The following is a 24,595-nucleotide window of genomic DNA, read 5'->3' on the forward strand; positions in this document are numbered from 1 at the left end:
ATAGACTGTATGACTTCACAGATGAATTAAATCCCATATAGAATGGTAACAAAATCTGGTTCATATATTTGTTGTTTTTACCCCATCCATTTAATTAATTAAATTATAATTAATTATAACAGGCTTATACAGTTGCAATCATCAACTGATTCTGCTTGTTTTACAATCCTACCAAATGTATTAAAAACGTAACCAACAGGAAAATAATCCCCAATCCAATGCAGAACACCACCCCCATGAATAAATAGCAAAATCAAATATTCTTATGCCGAAGATAATAAAATATTCATATTTCCTTCTAAGATCAGCTGAAATAATCAGGTTTTGCTAGTCTTCCTAAATCTCACTAATGTTGAGCAAGTCATGTCTCCAAATTTATTTGGATTAGGAAGGCAATCCAAATAATGAGCTGTATCTGTCAATTTAATGAGCTAGAAAAGGAAGGAAACCAAACAATAAGGCTGGTTTTTTTTCCAGCACAAAATTTGCTTTGGAAACTGAATGGTCTTAAAAGGCCATTGACTTGGAACCAAAGCTTTTTTATTTATTTATGAAAGAATAGTAGGAAATACAAGAGAAGCTATAAAGCAAAAGCTGGATACTTATTTTTGGTTTTGAAGGCCCTGTCTACCTTGTGCTAGCATTTTAAATAACAATGCATCTTTGCAATATTGTCTGCATTTCCAATAATGAGTGAAAAGATTATGTTTTAGCTAAGTGAAGGCTTTGGATTAAAAATAACTGTGAGTTTATGTATCTGCTAAGTGTAGTAGAACTTCCCTGATAAATGCACATGGGATTGTGTGAGTTTTATTATGGGGTTTTTAATTAGAATGTACAGGTTTATGTGAACATTCCAATTAACATAATAAAACAGGGGATGTACCTACACATTTTTCTTGCAGACAGGGCTATTATGAAAACTCCTGCACCTCAAAATTTGCCACATCAGTGAGTCCTATAAAACTAATAAGGTTTTTTTTTTAAAAAAATGTCCTGGGCTACATAGCCTTTTGTATCTAATTCCACTTTTACCCAGTAGTTTATGAACTAAGCAGACTAATCCCATATCCTGATTTTGACTATGCACGCAAGTACAAATTCAGTTCATTGGTCAGATTAAAGAATAATAGGAGGCTGTATATTTCCTTGGCTTGGTTTTGAATGATGTTGAATAAAAATGAATAAATCTATTTCTGCACCTTGTTATATTGGTGAGTGTACACATAAGCCTGCCCAATTTTCCGTGCTACTGTTGCATCCAGGGGATTCTTCTTCTGAGCTGTTTCAAAGACTTCTAAAGCTTTTTCAGGCTAAAACAATGAAAGTAACATTGCAGTTATTTTTATATGTAACATTAATCATGATAGCTTTGAAACCTATCATTTTAAATATAATTTTTCATTGTCCCACTTGTTCGTTTTCCAAACTCTGATACAGGGTTTAATGCCTTCTATTAATATACGGATAGTGGAAACCTAGCTCTATCTTGATTAATATAGCACCATGCTATCACTATTTCAATGATCAAGGAATATTGTGCTATTCTCTGGTTAGTTGTCAAATTATTGTCCCCACACTTAACCCCATTGCACAAGTCAGAACAGGAATCCAAGAACCAACAAAACATTCCCTTGCTACTAGCTTCCCTTCCCTCCCCTTTCCAAACAAACAAACAAACAAACAAGAATGGGAACTTAATTTTGCCTCCATCCCCCATGTACATTAACCATGTTTCTACTATAAACATCACAGCAGTTCTCTCTGGAAGCTAGCTAGCTGGATGATTGAAGGAGCTGTTGAGCAGATAGATGGAGTCTAAAAAGAGCAGAAATGATATTCTGAGGACCTGTGGAGAAACCTTAAGGGAAATGGGGGGAGGATTTGAAGGAATCCCTACCACAGAAAAAACCAGAAAAGCATTGCCTCCATAGGGGTGAAGAAGCATTGTGAAGTGACAAAAATTTAAGAAGAAAAACATTGTGAAGTTTGATAATGCTCAAATGCCTCACATATGGTTTTGATATCTTAAATGACAGGAGAAATGATTATGCCTGTGCAAACCCTTTCAGATCGCTTCATCAATTTTTAGGCAGCCAATTTATAGGGGTTATCTGCCTTCGAACTCCTGATCTGTCAAGCTGCTTGGAGTAGTCAAAGGATTAATATTTATATATTTATTTTTATGCATACACAAGATCGATGGAGGGAGGGAGGAAAGCGGGGGTGGGGGTGGGAGAATCAATAATAAATAATATTTTTGAACTAACCTCTTGAATATTCATGTAGGCATCACCCAAGAGAAGACTAGTATGAGGACTTGGCAAATTTTCACACAATTCACTAGGTAAAAGGATGGTATTTAAATTACAAGAAAAAATTAAAAATATAGGGCATAATTTTAAGTTTTCACAAGCCAAAAATAAAAGATAACTTTTAAATTGGCGCAGCTCATTTGTCTATCTCCCAAAGTTGCTTTTTCCAAAAGGCAACTGAACTTTGTTTTTCTTTGTAACTGTTTCACTTCTCACCCCAAAAATAAGCAGTCCAATTGCTTTTTGGAAAAAGCACCCTTAGGATAACTATGACTTGGATCAGGGATATCAAACTCAAGGCCCAGGTGCCGGATCTGGCCCATGATGTGGTTAGATCCTGCCCAGGAGGCTGGCCTGGAAAATGTAAAGGGCTGACCCATGTCACTTTGGCTGAGCTTCGGGCCAGTCTACCCAATTCAAAGAGGAAACATGCCAGCAGTTTGGGGAGTGGCATCAAGCAGGCCACGCCCACCCAGTCAACCACATCCAGTGAGTGGCATCAAGCTGACCATGCTCCCCTGGTCAGCCCTCAATAAAATTGAGTTTGACACCCTTGACCTGTATGATTGAGAATCTCCATAGACATCTGCCTAGCTGCACTGCAATATGAGCACATTATTAATGTCCCGCAAATGATAACTGTAATGCAAAAATACAATAAATACTTGTATAACCAATCATATTAGGGAATGAGAATGCACTCAGACATTCATAGAGAGACATGAAGATTCTGTCATATCTGAGATAGCACTTTTATTGTAAACATGGGGAGAAAGTGAAGCCCAAGTCTTCTCATTTTAAAAAGGAGTCTACCTTTCCCTGGCGAACTTTGTTCTTCTCACTGAACCTTGTTTTTTAGAATATAATTCTATCCTTAAAAATGTCCATGTTGCATTAACTATGTTGTCTAACATATCTCTAGAGAGCTAAGGGTTGGGAAAGTTGATCTGACCATCATGGATATGTATTCAGATCCATACAGGCACACACCAGAAAATCTTGCTCACTTGCTGAGAGAAGGAAAGTTGAAGTACCACTCTCTGATAAGAATTTCATTCAAATAGTGACTTAGGACCTTTGCATCCAAAAGTTCAATTAATTTCATAAGTAATTATGTTGCTGTTTCTTAAAGAAGGGGTGTCATCTGAGTTAGGGCATAACAAGAATCTGGAAATACAATACTTCTCAGCCTTCAGGCTAAAATTAGTATTATATTTTCAGACTGTATTATTCAGAACTGGTCATAATTTTCATGTTTGCTCTAATTTTTCATATTCTTCTCTATCCCTAAAGCAAAATATGAAAGTGAATGGTTGCAGAAAATAAAAGACAATATTAATTTGAAGTAAAAAAAATTACCAATAGCATCCAATATATAATCTCTTATCTTTTCGGATCAGAAGGTATATCTGAGCCATCTTTTCCTTAACTTCAGTGTAATATGGCTGGTTGGGAGTGATATTCCTCAGCATTGTTAAAGCTAAATCAACTTCTCCTTTACTGAGAGCCAAATCCACATTAGCAACAGTGACGCGGATTTCTTCAGAGGTCCCACTAAATTCATTGATGGCATCTTGCATTATCTTGGTAGCTTCATGCTGGAATGTAATAATGCATGTGAAAACAAAACTGCAAATCTTAATGATTATGTAATTATTAGCGGTAAAATTATTAACATTTATTTAGCCTTTTTGGAAAGTTTAACAAATTTTGTATATGTACTCCAGTAATTTTATATAACACCTAAAAAGAATACCAGTATATTTCCATAACACAGAAGGGATGCAGTGGCTCAGTGATTAAGACACTGAGCTTGTTGATCAGAAAGGTCAGCAGTTCGAATCCCTAGCACCGCATAACGGAGTGAGCTCTCATTACTTATCCCAGCTTCTGCCAACCTAGCAGTTCAAAAGCATGTAAAAATGCAAGTAGAAAAAAAGGAACTATCTTTGGTGGGAAGGTAGCAGTGTCCCATGCGCTTTCAGCGTTTAGTTGAACGCTGAAGCCAAGCCAGGGAGCCAAGGTGGCGCAGTGGTTAAATGCAGCACTGCAGGCTACTGCTAGATCAGCAGGTCAGCGGTTCAAATCTCACTGGCTCAGGGTTGACTCAGCCTTCCATCCTTCCGAGGTGGGTAAAATGAGGACCCAGATTGTTGGGGGCAATATGCTGACTCTCTGTAAACCGCTTAGAGAGGCCTGAAAGGCCTATGAAGCGGTATATAAGTCTACTGCTATTGCTATTGCTATTGCTATATTAGTTAGGTTGGCCACATGACCACGGAGACGTTTTTGGACAGCACTGGCTCTTTGGCTGTGAAACTGAGATGAGATGATCGCCCCCTAGAGTTGGGAATTAGTAGCATATATGTGTGACAGGGAAACCATAATGCAGATAGAGGCTGAGGCTAAAAAATGGTTGATACCAAAAATCAAATTGAAGAATTGAATTGAAGAGATTTTATTCCTTTTTATTATTACCTTTTTTTTTTTTTACAGCTACCCTTTTTCTTTATCACAATACAAAGCAGAAAACAAATTGTCAGCCTCACCTGACCAGATCAGGATATAAACTTTATAGAAAGGCTATAACTATTTCTATTGAGATTGCAATAACAAAGTCTTAAAAGTCTGATTGTGCTGTACCTCCTCCCACTCCTTACATATAATGCAGTTAATCAGGGAAGCATCTGCTTGAGCTGCTCCCAAATATTAATTTTTGGACCTAAAAAATTATCAACAAGCTAAGTAATAGTTCTTGCATATAGATAATCCTTGTTTAACAACCACTCTCTAAGCAACCATTCAAACTTGTAATGGCATCGAATGAGTGGCAGTTACGACCAGTTTTTGAAGTTCCAACTGGTGCAGTGTTCCTGTGGTCACATGATAATAATTTGTCATCTTCCCTGCCAGTTTCCCATAAGCAAAGTCAATGGGGAAGCTGACAGGATATCAGAAGTCATGATCACATGAGACCCTTGTTTAATAACCTATGCGGGCTATACTTAACACTGAGGCCTGTTGAGCAGCCATCACTGAGCAGCATGGTCACATGACAACGCTATATGACTGTATTAGTGATGGAAATTCTGGTTACTTTTGTTAATTGAGGACTACCTGTCTTTCTCTACCCTAAATTTCTGGGCAGAGGGTCAGCTACTCACAGACATTTTGATTTATAGCTGCAGATGCATCACTATTCAAGGTTTCAAGAAGGTCATTTTTGACAGCACAGAAATTAAAAGATATTACTAATTATTCACGAAGGCATGAAATTCACTAGTTATATATTTCTCTAATTTCATTGTACTTGGTGATACGAGAAAGCAGTTAAAATATAATTGTACGGAACAATAACTCACAACCGATAAACAATTGTACAAAAAGCAGTGAGCACAACATATTAATCTAAAGTTAGCGTAGGAGATCTCATTATGAATCTACCAAAATCTTGCAAGATTTGATAATCTCACAAGAATTTGATCACTTTAAAGGACTATTTGTAACAGTTGCCTGAATCATAAACTATTTGAAACTGTTCCTGATTTCTTTGGAAAAGCCAGCAAATGGTCTTAAATGATTAATTGATAATTATGACTTCACTGGACCATTCATAACATGCATTCAGGTAAATAGTAGTCTCATCTTGGCAAAGCTTGAGAGCTAGTACTGAGAAGATCCTGCTTTGTTCTCATCAAATATTAGCTACTTCTAACTGAATAGAAGAGCATAAAGATGAAGGTTATTGTTTGAATGACACATCAAATTAGTTAGTGGTGGTTTTTAACTGGGAGGAACATGAGAAACATGTTATAATCTCTAATGCTTGGAACAGGTTTACTAAAAAAACACCTCCCAGAGGCATTATAAAAACATCTGAATATTAATATCAATATTAGCCAGTTAATTTTTGACCTGGTTTAATTATTTTTGGTTGTCTAGATTGGCGCTTCTTAAATGGTTTTTCTTTCAGGACTCCTTCCCACTTTTAATAATTATGGAGGACCTCCCAAAAACCTTTAAAAAAATATGGGTTATATTTACTGATATTTCTCACATTGAACATTAAAATTGATGCATTCATAGATTATTTATTTATTGAACCACTTAAAATAATAAAATAAAGCCATTAAATATCAACAGTTTTTTAATTAAACCTTTTTTTACAAATAAATAATAATAATTAGAAGAGTGATACTCTTTTACAATTTTTCAAATATCTTCAATATCTGGCAAATAATTTTGATTTCTTACCAACTCCCCATTGAGTCGAAGAGCTTCAGCAAGTTCCAGGTAAATGGAGACCTGCTCACTCATTGTGACAAAGGGCCCCTGGCCTTTCTTAGCATCCCTTTTCATTTGTGGTATATTGATAAGCATTTTCAAGACTTTAATGGCTTCAGGATACTCCCCAGCTTTATTCAGTGCTCTAGCCTTGATGAAGTGGTACAGTGGAGAATCACGAAGCTAGAAAAAAATATTAAAAGTTGATACAAATAAAATACTAAATTTAAAATGCTTTAGAATAAGGGTGAAGAACTAAGGCCCCTTTATGATTTGTGATTTCAACTCTCAGGACCCCATGGTGATGCTGTATAAACACTAGCTTTATTAGGTTCTTTAAAATATCCAGTTTTATTTTGCAATTTTATATATGTAAAAATAAACTAATTAATTATATCATGCATAGGGTAAAGGACAATCTATAATGAATGCTGCTCTAATAAAAACACTGGAGGAAGAATTCTCAGCATGGAAGCCCTGTATACTTAAGTGATGTTTCAACAGCACACATTGAATAGGGAAGGACTGAAATAGCATTTTAAATGACTATGAATCAAACATTTTTAAAAAGGGGTGGGTGGGAAACTGAAACTGGGATTTAATGACAATGTCAAATTTCATTGGCAAATGGGGAGTTGATTCTTACCTGATATGCCCCTTCTCTGGGCAGGTGGAGACAGCAGTCATGCATGGGTTAACTCAGCCAGTAACCAATAGGACTGAGTCTATTGATTTGATGTCATAGCCTCTGAGGAGAGCACTCCTGCTTCTTTGATGAAGGAGATAAGTAGACTGCTGTGCTCTAACAGACTGCTCTCAAGATTCACCTCCCCAGATTACCACGCTACTGCCTCTCTGCGAACTAGTGCCAGACAGAGAAAAAAGGGATGGCGATGGCTGCTGTCTCCACCTGCCCAGAGAAGGGGCGTATCAGGCAAGAACCAACGGCCGATTCTCCAAAGTTGGTGGAGACAGCAGCCATGCATGGGACGTACCAAAGCTAAGATTGTCCCCAGGTTGGTATGTAACTGGCCTAGGAGACAGAGGAGGTAAGAACTTGTTGAAGCACCCGCCTTACAAAAACTGCATCTGCTGATGGGTATCTATCCACCCAGTAGTGGCGGATAAATGGAGTCGGAGTAGTCCAAGTGGTCGCTCTGCAGTTTTCCTCTACCGTGGCTAGTGTAGTCCATGCCGCTGAAGTAGCCACACTGCGCATTGAATATGCCATGATGTTGGTCGGCGGAGTGAGGTGATGAATTAGGTAAGCCCTAGAGATGGCAGATCTGATCCAATGCCCAACCATTGATGAAGAGGCTTTGAGCCCCTTATTGGTGGGATGGAAAGAGACGAAAAGAGCCTCAGTGCATCTAAAGTCGGTCGTCCTGGTAATATAGATCTTGAGGGCCTGACGGACATCCAGCGTATGCCACTTGCGTACGAGCCTATGAGTAGGGTTAGGACAGAAATTTGGAAGAGTCAAGCTTTGAGACCGATGGAAAGCTGAATTTACCTTAGGAATAAAAGTGGGATCGAGGCGCACTCGGTCTGGATGAAACACACATGGATCAGATCTGACAGAAAGGGTCGCTAATTCTGAAACCCACCGCATCAATGTGACGGCAATCAGGAAGATTGTTTTCAGCGTAAGATGTTGTAATGAGGCCAATTTGAGAGGCTCAAAAGGCGGTTCTGTGAGGAAATCAAAGACCTTGGCAAGATCCCAGGGAAAGCAATGGGTGACCGGAGGGTTCAGGTTAGAAGCGCCCCTGATGAAGTGACGGATATGAGGGTGCAAGGAAAGAGGCTCCTCACGATGCAGAGAAAGAACCGAATAGAGAGCCGCCACCTGCCACTGTAGGGTATTAGGAGAAAGTCCCCTGTCAAGGCCCTGCTGTAAGAACTATAAAACCTGAGCTACCAAGGCTTGGAGAGTGACGACATCTCGAGAACTGTACCACATTGTGAATCTTTGCCATGTTGATTCATAGATTCTATTGGTGGATGGACAGTGTGACGCCTGAATAGTCTGGATTACTTTGTCGGAAAGGTTAGCCACCTTCAAGGTTGCCTGTTCAGCCTCCAGGCAGTTAGGTGGAGCCAGTGGAGGTCGGGATGGTGAATGGACCCCTGATGAAGGAGGGAGTTGATCATGGGAAGCCTCCATGGAGGGATCACCGATAGATTGACCAGGTCCGCACACCAGGGTTGGCACGGCAAATGAGGAGTGATTAGGATGAGTTCCGCCTCCTCCTCCAGCATTTTGTGAATCACCCTCTGTAGCAGGGGGAAGGGAAGGAAGGCGTACAGGAGGCCGTGAGGCCACCTGCACCTTAAGGCTTCCGTCCCTTTCGCACCTGATGTTGTATAACGGGAAAGGTACCTGGGCAGCTGTTTGTTGGAGGCCGTTGTGAATAGATCCAGCACTGCAGTCCTGTACCTCGTGGACAATTGCCTGAAGATGCGTCGATTCAGGCTCCATTCTGCAGGATGGATCATTGTGCGGCTCAGCCAATCTGCCCGGGCGTTGTCGATACATGTGTTTGGTGTGTAGAGATAGAAGATTGGCTTCCACCCAGATCCCTAGGCGAAAGGCAGATTCCATGAACGATACGGTCCCCCCCACCGGTGATTGACATGCGCCTTGGCCATCATGTTGTCTGTTCGAATCAGCACGTGGGAGTTGCGAATCGATGATTGGAAGTGGAGGAGGACCAGATGAATAGCGCTCAACTCCAGCCAATTCATACAAGGTCAACGTCCGACCAGAGTCCTTGAGCCACCTGATCCTCCAGGTAAGCACCCCATCCCGTGACACGTCTGTCGTGACTACGAGTCGTGGAGGTTCCTTGAAGAGTGATCTCTGAAAGATGGCCGGGGAGACCCACCAGTTCAGAGATTGGATCACGTCTGGCGTCAGCCTGACTTTCACTAGGGAACAGCTGCTGTTGGTCTGGTACCGCCATAGAAACCACTGGAGGCAACGGCTGTGAAGCCGTGCCCACGGGACGTTGGAGAAGCATGAGACCATTTCCCCCAACAGTTGGGACAGTTGAACTAGATGTTTCCTGCTCACCTCGTTGGCTAAGTCCCTGAGGCTGACTTGACGCTCCAGAGACAGGAAGACCTTCCCCAGAGAGGAATCTATGAGGGCTTCCAGGTGGATCAGCCGGGGGATGGGAACAAGGTGGCTCTTCTCCCGGTTTATGGAGAAACCCTGTTCCCGCAGCACCCGCATAGTGGCCTAGAGATCCCGGAGAGCCTGACTGTACGACCTGGACAACAAAAGGATGTCTTCCAGGTAGAACAATATCCGTATAGGTCTGGCTCGTAGGTGGGCTGCTACGACAGTAAGCAGTTTGTTGAACACCCTTCGGGCTGAGGACATAAACAAACCTCAGGAACCATATGTGTTGTTTGTGAATGGGCACATGAAGATAGGCCTCTGTGAGGTCCACTGAGGTGAGGAGATCATTTTTGCGCACACTCTCCAGAATGGGCAGGAGAGAGTGCATTTTTTGAATCAACGCTTTGGCACGATAAAGAGACTAGAGTAAAAACCCAGTCCCACCTGGCCTGGAGGCACAGGTTGAAATGCCCAAATGTGGAGCAGAGGAAGAATAGTTTGTTCCACAAGGAGCCTCTTGTGAGGATTCCTGGAGATCAGACACGTGACAAAGTGGTTCGGAGGGCTAGAGCGCAGGTCCAAGAATAGGCCGAATCTGATGTCGTCCCCAACGATCCACGAAGGCTGCTAGATGTCCCGTTACGTCCCTGCGTGTCCCAGTCAAGCCTGTCAATCAAGCGTGCTGCAATGTGATTGGACTCGTCGTGTTAGCATTGAGGCGGGAAATTAGAGGGTTGTCATTCCTTAACGCTCTGACAGCTGGCAGTATAAAAGAGCTTTCAGATCACAAAACGTTCTTGTTGCTTAGTTGTGTAATAAATCAGTTGCATTAATTCTGAGTCTGCTTCTTACCTCAGATGCTCAGTACGTTTTATCCCCTGATCGGGAGATCCTCCAGGCAGTCAATTCTGCCTCTTGATTTGATTTGATTTATTTGCATTTCTATGCTGCCCTATTCCCGGAGGGACTCAGGGCGGCTCACAAACCAAAACGGGGGGGGGGGAATACAAACAGGGGGAAAAAACAACAGACAACTACTACAAACAATTTAAAAACACTCACAAACTTGCTGATCTGGTGAGGAGATTCAAAATGGCCACTGGGGATCTTTGCACCAAAACAAAATGGCCACTGAGGCTAAAAAGCCTATGGGCCAGGCACCACGAGGCTGAATAGGCCGTGGATACAAGTAGGGTGATGAGGGCCCTGAATGGAGGCTGTCGTTGTTGTTGTTTAGCGGCTGCGGTGGCATTTTGTGGTGGTGGCAGTTCTTTGGCGGTGGCGTCGGCGTGCAACGAGGGAGAGCCGGCAAGAACCCGAGGGCTAAGCATGGCCTCCAACGGCCAATGCCGAGCAGCGCAGAAGATGAAAAAGCCTCTTCAAGCCGCAGAAGAGAGTCGGGAGGCTAAAAGACTCGAAAGGAAAAAAAACTCTCTTGGCTGCACTTCACAGCGGAAGCTGCGGCTATCCGAAAGCCCTGGCTCCTGGAGGAACTGATTTCGACGATCCTGCCTTCTACCAGGTAATTTAGAGTTTTTCCCTATTGAAATTTTTAGATGAGCCAATTAATACTGTTTTAGATAGTCAATTCAGCAATTCTAAGTATTAAGTTGAGGAGAGAGCAATTAGCACAGCCAGTCCCAATCGAACTGAGTCTCAAAAAAGCGGGAGGACTCTCCTCAGGGGCTATGACATCAAATCAGTAGACTCAGTCCTATTGGTTACTGGATGAGTTAATCCATGCATGGCTGCTATTTCTACCAACTTTGGAGAATGGGTTGTTTTTCGTCTAATGGGTTTTTATTATATAATTTCTTACCTATGTGTGAGTTGGGCAGCTATATTAATTAATAAACAAACAAACAAACAAACAAACAAACGTATGTCAGGGTTCTCCATAAACATGAAATGATTAAAATGGCAATATTAGTTTACACTGGAGAAACAAACTTTTTACTAATTTCCTGTCCTTTTCTTTGAATGTGTGAAAGTTTCAAAATAAAATTATTTTGAATTTTTTAAAAATTCTTAAATAGATCAATAGGCAGTATAGCATAAAAGAGTCAGTTTTCACACATATTTAAATTATTTTCTTGTGCTTCAGACTCACCTGAAAATTGTAACTAACCCCTATTTCAAGTGAATGGGTACATTCTTTGATGTTTCCTTGGGAAAGGTGAATCTGGGCCATGAGAAGATTGGCATCTGTTAAAGTTGGGTCCAGTTCTAGACAACGTTGCAGTGTACCCTGGGCAGTTTCAAGTTCTCCTGCAAAACAGCTGTTCTATATCATCTGCTTCTTATTCTTAGAGTTCTGACTGTTTTGAACTCACAAAGTGGTTTGCTAAATCGAACCTACGCATCTTATTGGTTATATTACAAGGAAGTAATAATATTGGTTTTTTAAGCATTGAAATAAATAACAGTATTAATTTAAACCATGCATTGTATTTTTTACCATTAAAAACTGATAATTTTGAATTTCCAATTTGAAGTGGAAAAAAATCAGCTTTAGATTAGTGTACTGGTTACTGTATACTTATACTCTACAACAGTGGCTACTGTTAACATTTTACTGTTAACAATTAGGCCAACAAATCTCGCTCACTTTTTATTTCCTGTCCAAATAAAACAGTTAAACTAAAGAGGAGACAATAGTTTCCGGATAATATAATCAATTTCTTACAACCAGCATTGTATTCTCAAAATATATCCTTGTCTGAGGATGGAGGTTCATTCTCCCAGTAGGTGGAGACATCATCCAGACATGGGTATTCCAGCCAGTATAGGACTGGGTCTATCAAATTGACAAGTCCCGCCCTCCGTGCTAACCTCTCCAGCTTAGACTCAGTCCGTTCCATTGGACTGGCTGTGTCTGGTGATCTCTCTGACAATTTTGTTTCTTGCAAGTGGTTAAATTGATAAATTCATTTTAATTCAATATATTGGCTATCCTAAATTCTAAATTGTTAAATTTACTGTTTGGTGTGGAGGTTTGTAGGGCGGGATTTATTTCCTGGCCCTAGCAGCTTTCTGGGAGGATTCTGCCCACGGATTCCTCCCTCGGCAGTTCCTTACCACTTTTGTGCCTCGCTTTGTTCCACGGGCGTTTCATTGCAGTTCGTCACCTCCCTGGATCGTTTCGGCTTCTGGACTATTAGCGGAAAGATTGCCTATCATCAGCCTCCATCTGCAGCCACTAGCCGCCGCTGCCTCGTTGCCGCCAAGTTGCGCCAGAATCGCTATTGGAGCCACGGCTTCCCTTCTCGGGGCTAGGGCTGCTGGTTTGTCACGTTAGCGATTTGTAGCCTCAAAACGACCAGGAGGCCATGGCGAAGTAGCCGGCATTGCTGGTTCGCCTTTCCAGTCCCTCAGAGGACTCAAAGATTCCAGGCGGCCATCTCTGAGATTTTCAGCAGGAAGAAGTTCCGGTGGCCATTTTGAAGCATCAAAAAGATCCATCCACCATTTTGACAGCACCGCGCGGTCATGAGAATGGCTTCCTTTGCCTCAAATACTGTACTTGCTGATCCCACTTGGGATTCCCCTCCTTCCTCTATAGCACCTACGGGGTCTGGGGAGTCAGCATCCAGGAAAAGGGCAGATTCTGTAAGAGATGTTACCCCCAAGCCCACCAAAGTTCTGGCTCAGGAGAAGGTTCCCTCCAAAGGGCAAGGAGATCCTCTGACCTCAGGATCTCATAAAGCCAAGGCCAAGTCACATCATTGTGAGAGGCCTGTTCAGGCTAGATTGATTCCTGCACCCAGGCCTCAGAGTCCTCCTGAAGAACTGTCCACTGGCACAGATGGGGAACATTCCCCTCCTGCATCTCTTTTACAGCCTGAGGACGGGGTTGGCCCTGAGGAGGATGGTTCTGAAGGGGAAAGGAGTTTAACCCCTGACCCAGATGTTGGTTCACCTAGTCCAAGGAAGTTTCCCTGCTATCCTCCTGACATGGCAGATATTATAACAGCTGCCATATAGAGAGGCATTGCTGCTGGCCTTCAGCATCATGCTGATGGGGCTTCTACCTCCAAAGTGCCTCAATCCTCCAAGAAGGCAAAACCTTCCAGCGCACAGGGGGTACCTACTGATTCTCTCTCTCAGGCCTCCATTTCAGAAGTTGAGGAATACGGTTTCCAGGGATTCTGACCTCTCTGATGATGAGGCTCTTACACCTGCCCCTTTCTCCTTGGTAGGACTGCTTAAACCGGTGTTATTTCGCTCCCTTCTTTTTAAGGCGAAGAAGGTATCTGGCATTCTTGCAGCCAAGCCATCTGCCACGACGGAGCAGGACAAGACTGACACAGCCGATCCTCTTTTTTCTACACCTATGGTAGAAAAGGATGTGGCTCCTTCAGCTAAGCTTTTTCTGGAGATAGTCCAGAATCAATGGGCTACGCCAGGGTCTGGGCCTCTTCCTTCAGCCTTGGAGAAACAACTTTACAACGTGAGTCCCGAGTTGTCTAAGTTGCTGGAGGTACCTTCCATCGACCCTCCAGTAGTGGCACTGTCTGCTCCCAATGCTGCCTGAAGATGCCCTCCGGCCGGAGAACAAAAGGTTTGATCAGACCTTGTTCAATGGGCGGTGCTGGCTGCTTCTTCTGCTTCTTTCTTTAACAGGGCAGCTTTGCATTGGCTGAAGCAACTTCAAGAGAGGCTTCCTCCTGCTGACACAAGATCCCACAAGGATCTAAACAAGCTTAAGGCCGCGATGGAATATTCTGCGGATGCCTCTTTGGATGCAGCACGTTTCGCCTCCAAGGCCATAGCTTCTTCAGTGTCCATTCGAAGGCTCTTATGGCTCAAATAATGGCAGGTGGAAGCCAGAGCAAAGTGGAGGCTTGCATCTTCACCTTTTTCTGCTGACTGCCTTTTTGGGCCTCCACTTGAACCTCTTATCGAGTCCAAAGATAAAAGAAAGGTTCTGCCTTCTGCTATTCGAAAAACTGATAACAAATCTTCTTTCTTCCTCAGGTAGCCCTTTCGGAACCTGGACAGGGGTTTCAATTACTCCCGTCGGCAATGTCAGGCATCCCCTAGACAGGGATAAGCTTCTTACGATAGATCTGGCAAGAGCAATCAACGTTTCTCCTACAGGAAGTCTTACAAAGGAAGTTCCAACCACCCATTCAGAAAGCAGAAGTGACTCTGTGAGTTTCCTTCCCATTGGAGGTCGCTTGGCGGCCTTTGCCGATCGTTGGGATCTCATCACCAACGAAGTGTGGATTTGATGCATAATCAGATTGGGATTGGCTCTAGAGTTTCTCTTCACCCCCACCCCCTGCAGTACTTCTAGTCATGTGTCTAGTCTTCAGGGACACCATTAAAAGATGGTTGGTGGAAACAGCTATCTAGCATCTCCTTCAGATTCAGGCCGTAGAGGAGGTGCCTCCCAACCAACAGGGACAAGGGTTTTACTCCCGTCTGTTCATAGTGCCAAAGTCTTCGGGGGAATGAAGAGCAATTCTTGACCTCAAATTTCTAAACAAATTTGTAGTTTACCAGAGGTTCAAGATGAATTCCCTGCAATCCATATTGGAGAGTGTTCGTCCAAACGATCTCCTCTCTTCTGTGATCTCACGGAAGCATACCTCCACATCCTCATTTTGCAGGACCACAGGCAGTTTCTCCAGTTTTCCTATGCCGGACTGCATTTCCAATATCGGACTTTCCCATTCGGCCTCTCATCGGCTCCAAGGGTCTTCACAAAGGTCCTACCTGTGATTGCAGCACATCTTCACTCTCTGCCTATTCGCATTCTCTGTTACCTGAACAACATCTTGTTGCTGTCCAGGTCATCACACCAGGCCCACAGCGACATTCAGACCACTCCTCAAGTCCTCCAGGACCATGGGTTCCTGGTCAATGCCAAAAAGAGTCATTTAACCCCTGCCACTCGCCTCCTACATCTAGGGGCAGTGATAGATACCAGCATAGGGAGGGTCTTCCTCTCTCCAGAGCGAAGAGTGAACATATGCAAATTAATCTCAGCCACCTGGCGGCAACACAAGATCCTGCCACTCCAATTATCGCAGCTACTAAGGAAGATGGTATCGAGCTTCCACATTGTGCCATGGGCTCACTTCCACAGTCGTCATCTGCAGTAGTTTCTGCTTCTCTATCAGCGGTCCGACAGCAGCTGTTCGACAATTCTGGTACATCTCACTCCAGAGGTAAGAACGTCTCTGCAATGGTGGCTGTTTCCAGCATTGTCTCAGGGCATTCTGTTCAGGGATCCCCAATTTGTAGTTCTCGCCACCGACACAAGTCTCTTGGGCTGGGGTGCTCACATTCAAGATCAAGTAGCTCCGGGGCTCTGGTCCCAATCTGATCTAAAGAATAGTATAAACTAGTTAGAGCTGTGGGCAATGTATCTCGCGCTACTCCATTTCAGGGACATAGTCACCAATGCACATGTACTTATCCTCATGGACAATACTACCACCAAGGCGCATATAAACAGGCAAGGGGGAATGCGGTCAAAGACTCTAATGACTTAATCATTCCAGTTACTGGCATGGATGGAGGGACATCTACTATCCCTTCACTCAGAACATATCTCGGGCATTCACAATCGGCAAGCGGACAGTCTCAGCCGCATGAACATCAACCCGGCGGAGTGAAGCCTGCATCACAGGATCTTCTGACAACTCAGAGAGGTATGGTCTCCCAATTCTGGATGTTTGAGATGCAGAACAACCATAAACTCCCCAGGTACTTCATGCGCTATGCGACTATAGGGGCAGAGGGAACCGACGCTCTCAGGTGCAGCTGGCCTCAAGATTTTCTTTATGCGTTCCCTCCAATTCCATTGATTCAGCACGTCATCCAAAAGATGCTGATTGAGGAAGCAGATCTGATTCTTATAGCACCCCACTGGCCTCACAGGCCTTGGTTCACGGACTTGATTAATCTGTCAGTGGGCCCTCAGTGGCAGCTTCCTCAATTCCACTCTCTTCCTCTACAAGGCTCCCTCCGTCACCCCAATCTAGCCTGGCTTTGTCTCACCGCTTGGAGATTAAGCAGGAGGCCTTGACAGCAGCTAATCTATCACGTGAGGTTATACGAACAATCCAGGCTGCCAGACGTGCATCCACTAATAGCATTTATGATGCCACTTGGATTCAATTCTCTTCCTGGTGTCAGCTACAACGAATTTCACCTTTGCAGGCCTCCATACCTAATGTTCTTCAGTTCCTTCAGCTGGAACTTGACAAGGGACTGTACTCAAATGCGCTACGTCGTCAAGAGGCAGCATTGTCCTTAGTTCTGTCCATTGAGGCTTCCAGGCCACTCTCACATCAGCCTCTTATTCATTGATTTCTTAGAGGCACTACCAATCTCATGCCTCCTCCTATATACATAAGTTTCCTTCTTGGGACATTGCCAAGGTCTTGGATGCCTTGACAGGGCCTCCGTTTGAACCTCTACATTCGGCATCTTTGTACTATCTAACAATAAAGATTGTGTTTCTTGTTGCAGTCACTACAGCCAGGCAGGTCTCTGAACTAGCAGCATTGTCTACCAGACAGGATTTATGCATATTTCATCCTGACAGAGTTGTCCTCCGCCTGGATCCTACTTTCATATCTAAGGTAAACAGTATTTCATAGAGCACAATAATTGATGCTTCCTGACTTTTGTCCCAAACCATTACATTGTCTAGAACGCAAATGGCACTGCTTCGATGTGCGTCAGGCCTTGCGTGTATACATCAAACACACTGCAGAATTCCGACATTCAGAGGCCCTCTTTGTACGTTTCCAACCTGGAGGTAAGAAGAGGTCCAAGACTTCTTCTACAGATATTGGACATTGGGTTCGTGCAGCCATTTCCAGAGACCTACATCGCTCTATTTATTCCGGTTCCACAACAAATCACGGCACACTCCACACACAGCGCTGCCACTTCAGCTGCCTGGTCATCTCAGGCTCTCTTGGAGATGTGCAGAGCGGCCACATGGATCCCATCACCATTCATCCACCACTACAGGCTAGATAGATATGCACTGGAAGATGCAGCCTTCAGCCAGAGAGTATTGCAGCGGGTGGTGGCCCAACAAGATTCTTAAGTCCTCACTCTGTTCCCTCCCATGGGATAGATTAGGCTTTGGTATGTCCCATGCCTGGATGAGATCTCTACCTACTGGGAGAATGGGCGTTGGTTACTCACCTGATACGCCCTTTCTCCAAATGGTGGCGACATCATCCAGGCCCACCCTGGGAGTTTTGTTCGGACTAATCTTTGTTTTTTGCCTTGACAAGGAGAGATCACATATTTTATCTCAAGTTGACACAGCAGTCTAACTTTATTCTTTCTTCATCTAAGCTAGAGAGGCTAGCACAGAGAGTGGGACTTGTCAATTTGGTAGACTCAGTCCTATTGGACACTGGCTGGAATACCCATGTCTGGATGATGTCTCTACCATTTGGAGAAGGGGCGTATCAGATGAGTAACCAACGCCCATTCTCTGAGCTTGTGGAACGACTTCATCCTCCACCCAGGCTACAGATATTTGCCACCTGTGCATAACCTTGTCTACAATTGTAAGATTTATTCCTAATTTGGAAGGCAAAATTAAGCTAGGGCCTTAAAAGGTTTATTGAAAATGTAGCTCTGTTTATAAAATATATTTGAACTATAGGAATTATCTCAATAGCAGGCATTACTACACAAATGCCTGATCTCACTTCTATTTAATATATATACCAATATTTTCCAGTGCTATTTTTTAGATAACTCCAACTTCAGTTCCCATAATCTAAGGACATGTCTGAAAATAGCTAAATTGTGAGACACTAGGGCACATAGGATCAGATGCAAAGTTCATTATGGGAAACCTGAAAGTCTTGGGGCCATAGATGTATATGTTGGAAATAACCTATTTTAAAATTTGTTGAAAGCATGAAGACAGAAAAAATTCAGGATCAACTAATCATAAAAAGTGGGAAAAGAAAACAAGCTCCTTCAAACTTTTTAGTGACTAAACTACATTGAATTTATCAAAATAACCAACATAAAAAAATTATAATGTAAAATCTGTGAATATTATTTTTATTTGGGTAAGCCATTAGATCAAAACTTACCTGATAAATATTTAACTTGAGCCATGAGGAAAAGAGGCTCTATTATCCCAGGAGCTGATTTTACGAGTGGATTCAAAATTATTGTCACTTGCTTTAGAAGGGGAGATAGAACTTGGCCAGGTAATCGAGGCTAAAAGGGTAAAAAGTGAAAATACAAATTTCCAGAACTGTAACATATAAGGGGAAATAATGTATTTGTTGGCTATTCCCAAAAGTATGTGGATAGGCTTTATAACTGATAAGAGTACAGTACTATTTACAGGAATTAAGACAAAGATGATATCTTCTAGAGTAAAAAACATTATTGTATTATGTTGAGTGACAAACTAGATCTACAATTTTAAAGAACTTAAAAGCATTTTATTCAAGGTTTGTGCTTGCCAACCATCTTACAGTTGCCAAGGCCAAAAACAACAACAACAAAAAAACCACTGAGCTAGTTTTTGGTTATGACGGCAATCAAGACTGGAACTTCCATCTCTAATCAATACAGTTGTAAAGAAATTATGTAGTTCCTATTACTATTGTAACCTGAGAACTTGTTGAGCAGGTTGGGGACGGAGTCCCAGGTGTGCTGCAGGTTGGCATTAACAAAGCAGTGCAAAGTAGGCAAGCAGCAAAGCAGGGGGAATGGCTTCAAATTCTTGCCAGCTTCCTCAATGATTTTGCTTGTGTGGCAAGCAATATTAGAAATCACAATCACATGACTGCGAGGATGATGCAATAGCCACAACTTTGCAGACCAGACTAAGCCTTGCTTATTCAGTGCCACTGTGAATTTGACTCCTAAACAAGTGGTCATAAGAAGGACTACCTTTGGCATGGTCTCCAGTTATGTTCTAAACCTTCATTCATTTTTGAGAAACTATTTGACATATGGGACCCAGAGTTTTCTCATTAGATCTTAGTGCCGGTACAGGTAGTCCTTGACTTACAATTACAATTGAGCCCAAAATTTATGTTGCTGAGACATTTAAGTGAGTTTTGCCCCATTTTGCGACTTTTCTTGCCACAATTATTAAATGAATCATTGCAATTGTTGAGTTAGTAAAATGGTTGTTAAGTGAATCTGGCTTCTCCATTGAGTTTGCCGGTCAGAAGGTCGCAAAAGGGGATCACGTTACCCTGGGACACTGCAACCATCAGAAATATGAGCCAGTTGCCAAGCATCCGAATTTGGATCATGAGGATGCTACCATGATTGTAAGTGTAAAAAATAGTCATGTCACTTTTTTCAGTGATGTTGTAACTTTTGAGCAGTCCTAAATGAACTGTTGTAAATTGAATACTACTGTAATTGAGAATATACTGTTTAGGAAATTGAGAATGTTCTGCTTAGGAAAGGACAAGTAAGAAAGGCAGTTTTCTACCTGTTTGGGACAAAAGGTCAAATATTCTTTTACAATTTCAATCAAAAACATGGGGTTGAGCTTTTCGTAATATTCAATACTCAAAGAAAGACCATGCAAAGCAGAAAAATGAAGTTCTGCAGCTTCGTTGAGAAAGGCACAAGCAATCTGTTCAGTCTTATTTTTCCTTGAAGCAATAACTGCCTGCAGATAAGCTAGAACCTGGAAGAGAGAGAATATTTTAAAATGAATTTAATATCCGTGAAATTCAGTGCAAATTGTACATGAACTAGAGTGTAAATAGGGAGGAGTGCGGGATTATTTGTTTCCTTCTCTTTCATGTGTTAATTCTACTTATCTTTCTCTAGCTGGTTGGACGTTGAATGTTGCATGTGAATACAGGTAGTCCTCACCTTATGACTACAATTGAGCCCAAAATGTACGTTAAGTGATAATTTTTAAATTGAGTTTTGCCTCATTTTATGACCTTTCTTGCCACAGTTGTTAAGTGAATCATGGCAGGGCTTCCTGGGAGGAGCTTGCTGGTGGAGGCAGCAAAAAATCAGCTGCCTCCGAATTCCTGGCTACGTACCTGTTTAGAGGATCTTCCATCTGACGTCTTATCAGGTTTTCTTATCCTTCAGGCAAGAAGGAAAGAAGAAACTGTTTTGCTGGCAAATGCTCTTCGATTTTTGCAGCTTTTGTGCTTGCAAGGAAAGGGGGGCTAGCCCAAGGCAGAACGGCTGTCCGTGCTGGGAACTTCAAACTGCCTTGTGCAGGACAAAGTAGGTCTCTCCCACTCTGCTCAAAGTTTTGTTTGATTTATTCTTATCACGAGCTGGATCCGTTTACTGTGGACAATAATTGCTTATCAACATTTTAGCTTCTTTTCTTTTTCCCCTCCGAAAAATTATTTACTCAGAGGCTTCTAAAATGGCGCCGAGCAGGCTGGTTTCTCCGGTAATAACGAACACTTTTTGCTAAATCCTCACAAGAATTCAAAACAAAAGAGATTGCTTATCATTTGTTTTGGTTTCACAATAGAAGAATTTTACTCCTTCATTAACCTTGCTTATTTGGAAGTTAAATGGTGATGAATCTGCTGAATGGTCTTGTTACAATGTTTACTCACTGAAAGTTTTGCCAAGCCTTAAACTTCAAAATAAAAGCCTCTTTACTTAAAGCTGCATATTCAGGCAATAGAGTTTCATTAACTGCAGGCAGATAAATTTTGAAATGGCCTCAAAACCAAATATTAACTTGAAGTCGTCACCCTCTACTTCCAGGGGCACATCTTCAGTGCCTGGCACAAAGCTGCAGCCTCCGCTTCCTACACCCCCTGCTGGGGATGTGTTAACGAAAGAATTTTTCCTGAGTAATCTAAGCGAGGCTCTTAATGCACAGACAATTAAAATGGAAGATAAGTTTAGAGATAATAAAGAGGTGGTAAAGCAGGAGAGAAAAGAGGAAATAAAAGAAATGAAAGAAGAAATTAAAAGTGAAATAAAAGGACTTAAACAGGAGCTGTATGAGAAATTTGATGCTAAGGTTGATAAAATTAGAGACGACATGCTGAGTCTTGTAACTGTATTAACAGAACATATTTCTGGAGTGGAAGATACTCTAGAGGTTCTTAATGATGCCAATGCTAACTTAACAGTGAAAACAGAGGTGGTGGAACAAAAAGTGGAAAATGCTGAAAAAGAAATTATTATGATACAGTACCAACAAATGGAGTTCGCATTAAGAGTAAGGGGGCTGCGTGAGGAGAAACAGGAGAACCTGAAACAGATCCTATCGGAAGCTTTTGACCGCCTGATGGGAAGACCAGGGACCAATCAAGACTGGCAAATTGACAAAGCTTACCGCGTTAACTCCTGGCTGGCAAAGCAGAAGCAGCTTCCTCGAGACATCGTTATATACTTTACTACAAGAGAGTTTAGAAATATGGTACTGCAAGCATCTTATAACACTAAGCTTCAAATTGGCGGTCAAGACCTGGTTGTTTTGAAAGAGATACCACCTCAAATGTTAAGAGCCAGGAGAGACTACGCTTTTTTGGTCGAAGAACTCAGAAATCGTCAGATACAGTATAGATGGGATGCACCATTTGGCATCATATTTACATTTGATAAGCAAAGGTACCGCCTCAACTCTGTATGGAAAGCCCAAGATTTTTATTATAATATATTGAAGGCCGGACACCCTGCACCATCTGGACCTAGAGAAAGACCACAAGAAGGACAGGATAGACAGCAAACTACACAACCACCAGATAAGATGGAGCATCTCTCTTCTCTAGAAGTGCAAGGTGCTATGGAACCAAGACCAAGCCGCATGACTACTAGACGTATGGAGAAACAAGCTAAAAAGCAACAGCATCAACAATCATCGGCCATCGATCAAGGATCTACAACAACAAATCTGGAAGCAATGGGAGGAGCTAGACCTAAGGTTAAACAGGCCATGCAGGAAGCTCTAAAAATGCTTCAACCAACCAAAGATGACAACTAAGATTTTAACATGGAATGTCAACGGACTGAACTCTCCACAGAAGAGGAAGAAAATATTTCATTATCTCAAACAGTTTAAGAACGATGTAATTTGTTTGCAAGAAACTCATATCAAGTCAACTGATCAAAAATATTTGATCAACTCAAAACTTGGTCAACATTTTGCAGCTTCTGCTATGGAAAAGAAGAATGGTATAGTTGTATACTTAAGAAAAGATATGAAAGCTGAATTAATAGAAGCAGATCCCTTCGGAAGATATATTGCTTTAAACTTAATCTTAGAAGGGAAAAAGACATTACTTTTGGGAATTTATGCTCCCAATCAACAGCAAGATAGATTCTATAGAAATCTTCATGCTAAATTAGTACAGTGGGACTATAGTTCCTGTATACTATTGGGTGACTGGAATGGAGTGATAGACACTAAGAGAGATAAGAAGATTTCCCGCCTAAATACCAAGATGCGAGCAAAGTTACCCAAATCTTTCTTTGACATTATGGATGATTTTGAATTGAGAGATATTTGGCGAGAAAGAAATGCAGAGGAATGTGACTTCACTTTCTTCTCGGACAGGCATCAATCCCTCTCAAGGATTGATTTTATTCTAACCACTAATGATTTGCTTTCTAGGGTCAAGAAAACAAAGATTGCAGCTAGGATCCTTTCGGACCATAACCCAGTTTGGATGGAGTTGGGAAGGGTAGTGCAGGCAAGAAGGTCTTGGAGATTGAATGAAAACTTATTTAGATATGAAAAGTATATTAATGATTGTAAAAAATTACTATCTGAATATTTTGTTTTGAATATGAATAAGGGTACATCTATGGAATTTGTATGGGACGCAAGCAAAGCGTATATGAGAGGAGTTTTGATGAATATAAATAAAACACATAGAAATAAGCAAGGGTTAAAACGAACAGAACTGGAAGAGGAAATTAAGAGAAAAGAGCTCGAGTTAATAATGAACCCAGACGATACAAAGGTTAAGGAAGCTATTAACATATTAAAATCTCAATTTGACATGTTGATCTCTGACCAGGTGGCTACTAATCTATTATATGCAAAACACAATACTTTTTGTAATGCAAACAAACCTGGCAGATGGTTAGCTTATCAGATTAGGAAAAAAAGGAAAACTCGAAATATATCTAAACTGATTTACAGAGGGAAGGAGGTGTTTCAACAGGAAGAGATTCAAAAGGCTTTCGGGGAATTTTTTACAGAACTGTATAAAGGGGATAAAATTAATGGTTTAGACATAGACAAATATTTAGACAAAGAGAAAATACCTTCAGTTAGAGAAGAACACAGGCAAAAACTGAATCAACCAATAACCTCGGGGGAAATCCTGCAGGTAATTAAGCAATTAAAGTCAGGGAAAGCACCAGGTACAGATGGCTTGACAGCGGTTTACTATAAAAACTTACAGTTAGAAATGGTAGAACCTCTTAGAGAATTATTTAATATGATTCAAACGGAAGGTAAAGTCCCTCCATCTTGGAAGACAGCGTTTATATCTTTGATACCCAAAGAAGATCAAGATACTACTCAACCCAAAAATTATAGACCTATTTCATTACTGAATGTAGATTATAAAATTTTTACTAAAATATTAGCAAATAGGTTAATGTTGGTCACTCAACAATTGATACATACGGACCAAACAGGTTTTATACAAGGGAGGCAGATGAAAAGTAATGTTAGATTAATTATTAATGCATTAGAATATTTGGGAAAGAACAACCAGATCCCTGCTGCGTTTATATTTTTGGATGCTGAGAAGGCCTTTGATCGAGTTAACTGGCAATTTCTGTTGAAGATATTGCAAAAAATGCAGATAGGAGATAATTTTTTACAGTCAATTAAAGCAATATACCAACAGCAAACAGCACAAATCATAGTCAATGGAAGTTTAAC

At 41.7% G+C, this 24,595-nt stretch overlaps 1 protein-coding gene across 1 annotated transcript in view; it reads right to left on the reverse strand.

Annotated features, from left to right (window-relative positions):
• TTC21A (tetratricopeptide repeat domain 21A) overlaps positions 1–24,595 on the reverse strand; it is a 58,432-nt gene that overhangs the window by 20,191 nt on the left and 13,646 nt on the right. Inside the window, exons 11-17 of the mRNA XM_032237513.1 lie at positions 20,186–20,386; positions 18,816–18,945; positions 11,837–11,994; positions 6,570–6,782; positions 3,675–3,913; positions 2,271–2,343; positions 1,203–1,313 (exon numbers count right to left, since the gene is read on the reverse strand). Of these exons, the coding sequence (XP_032093404.1) occupies positions 1,203–1,313; positions 2,271–2,343; positions 3,675–3,913; positions 6,570–6,782; positions 11,837–11,994; positions 18,816–18,945; positions 20,186–20,386 (1,125 nt within the window). The remainder of the gene's footprint in view (positions 1–1,202; positions 1,314–2,270; positions 2,344–3,674; positions 3,914–6,569; positions 6,783–11,836; positions 11,995–18,815; positions 18,946–20,185; positions 20,387–24,595) is intronic.

Source organism: Thamnophis elegans, chromosome Z (genome assembly GCF_009769535.1).
Source record: "Thamnophis elegans isolate rThaEle1 chromosome Z, rThaEle1.pri, whole genome shotgun sequence".
Lineage (NCBI taxonomy): Eukaryota > Metazoa > Chordata > Lepidosauria > Squamata > Colubridae > Thamnophis > Thamnophis elegans.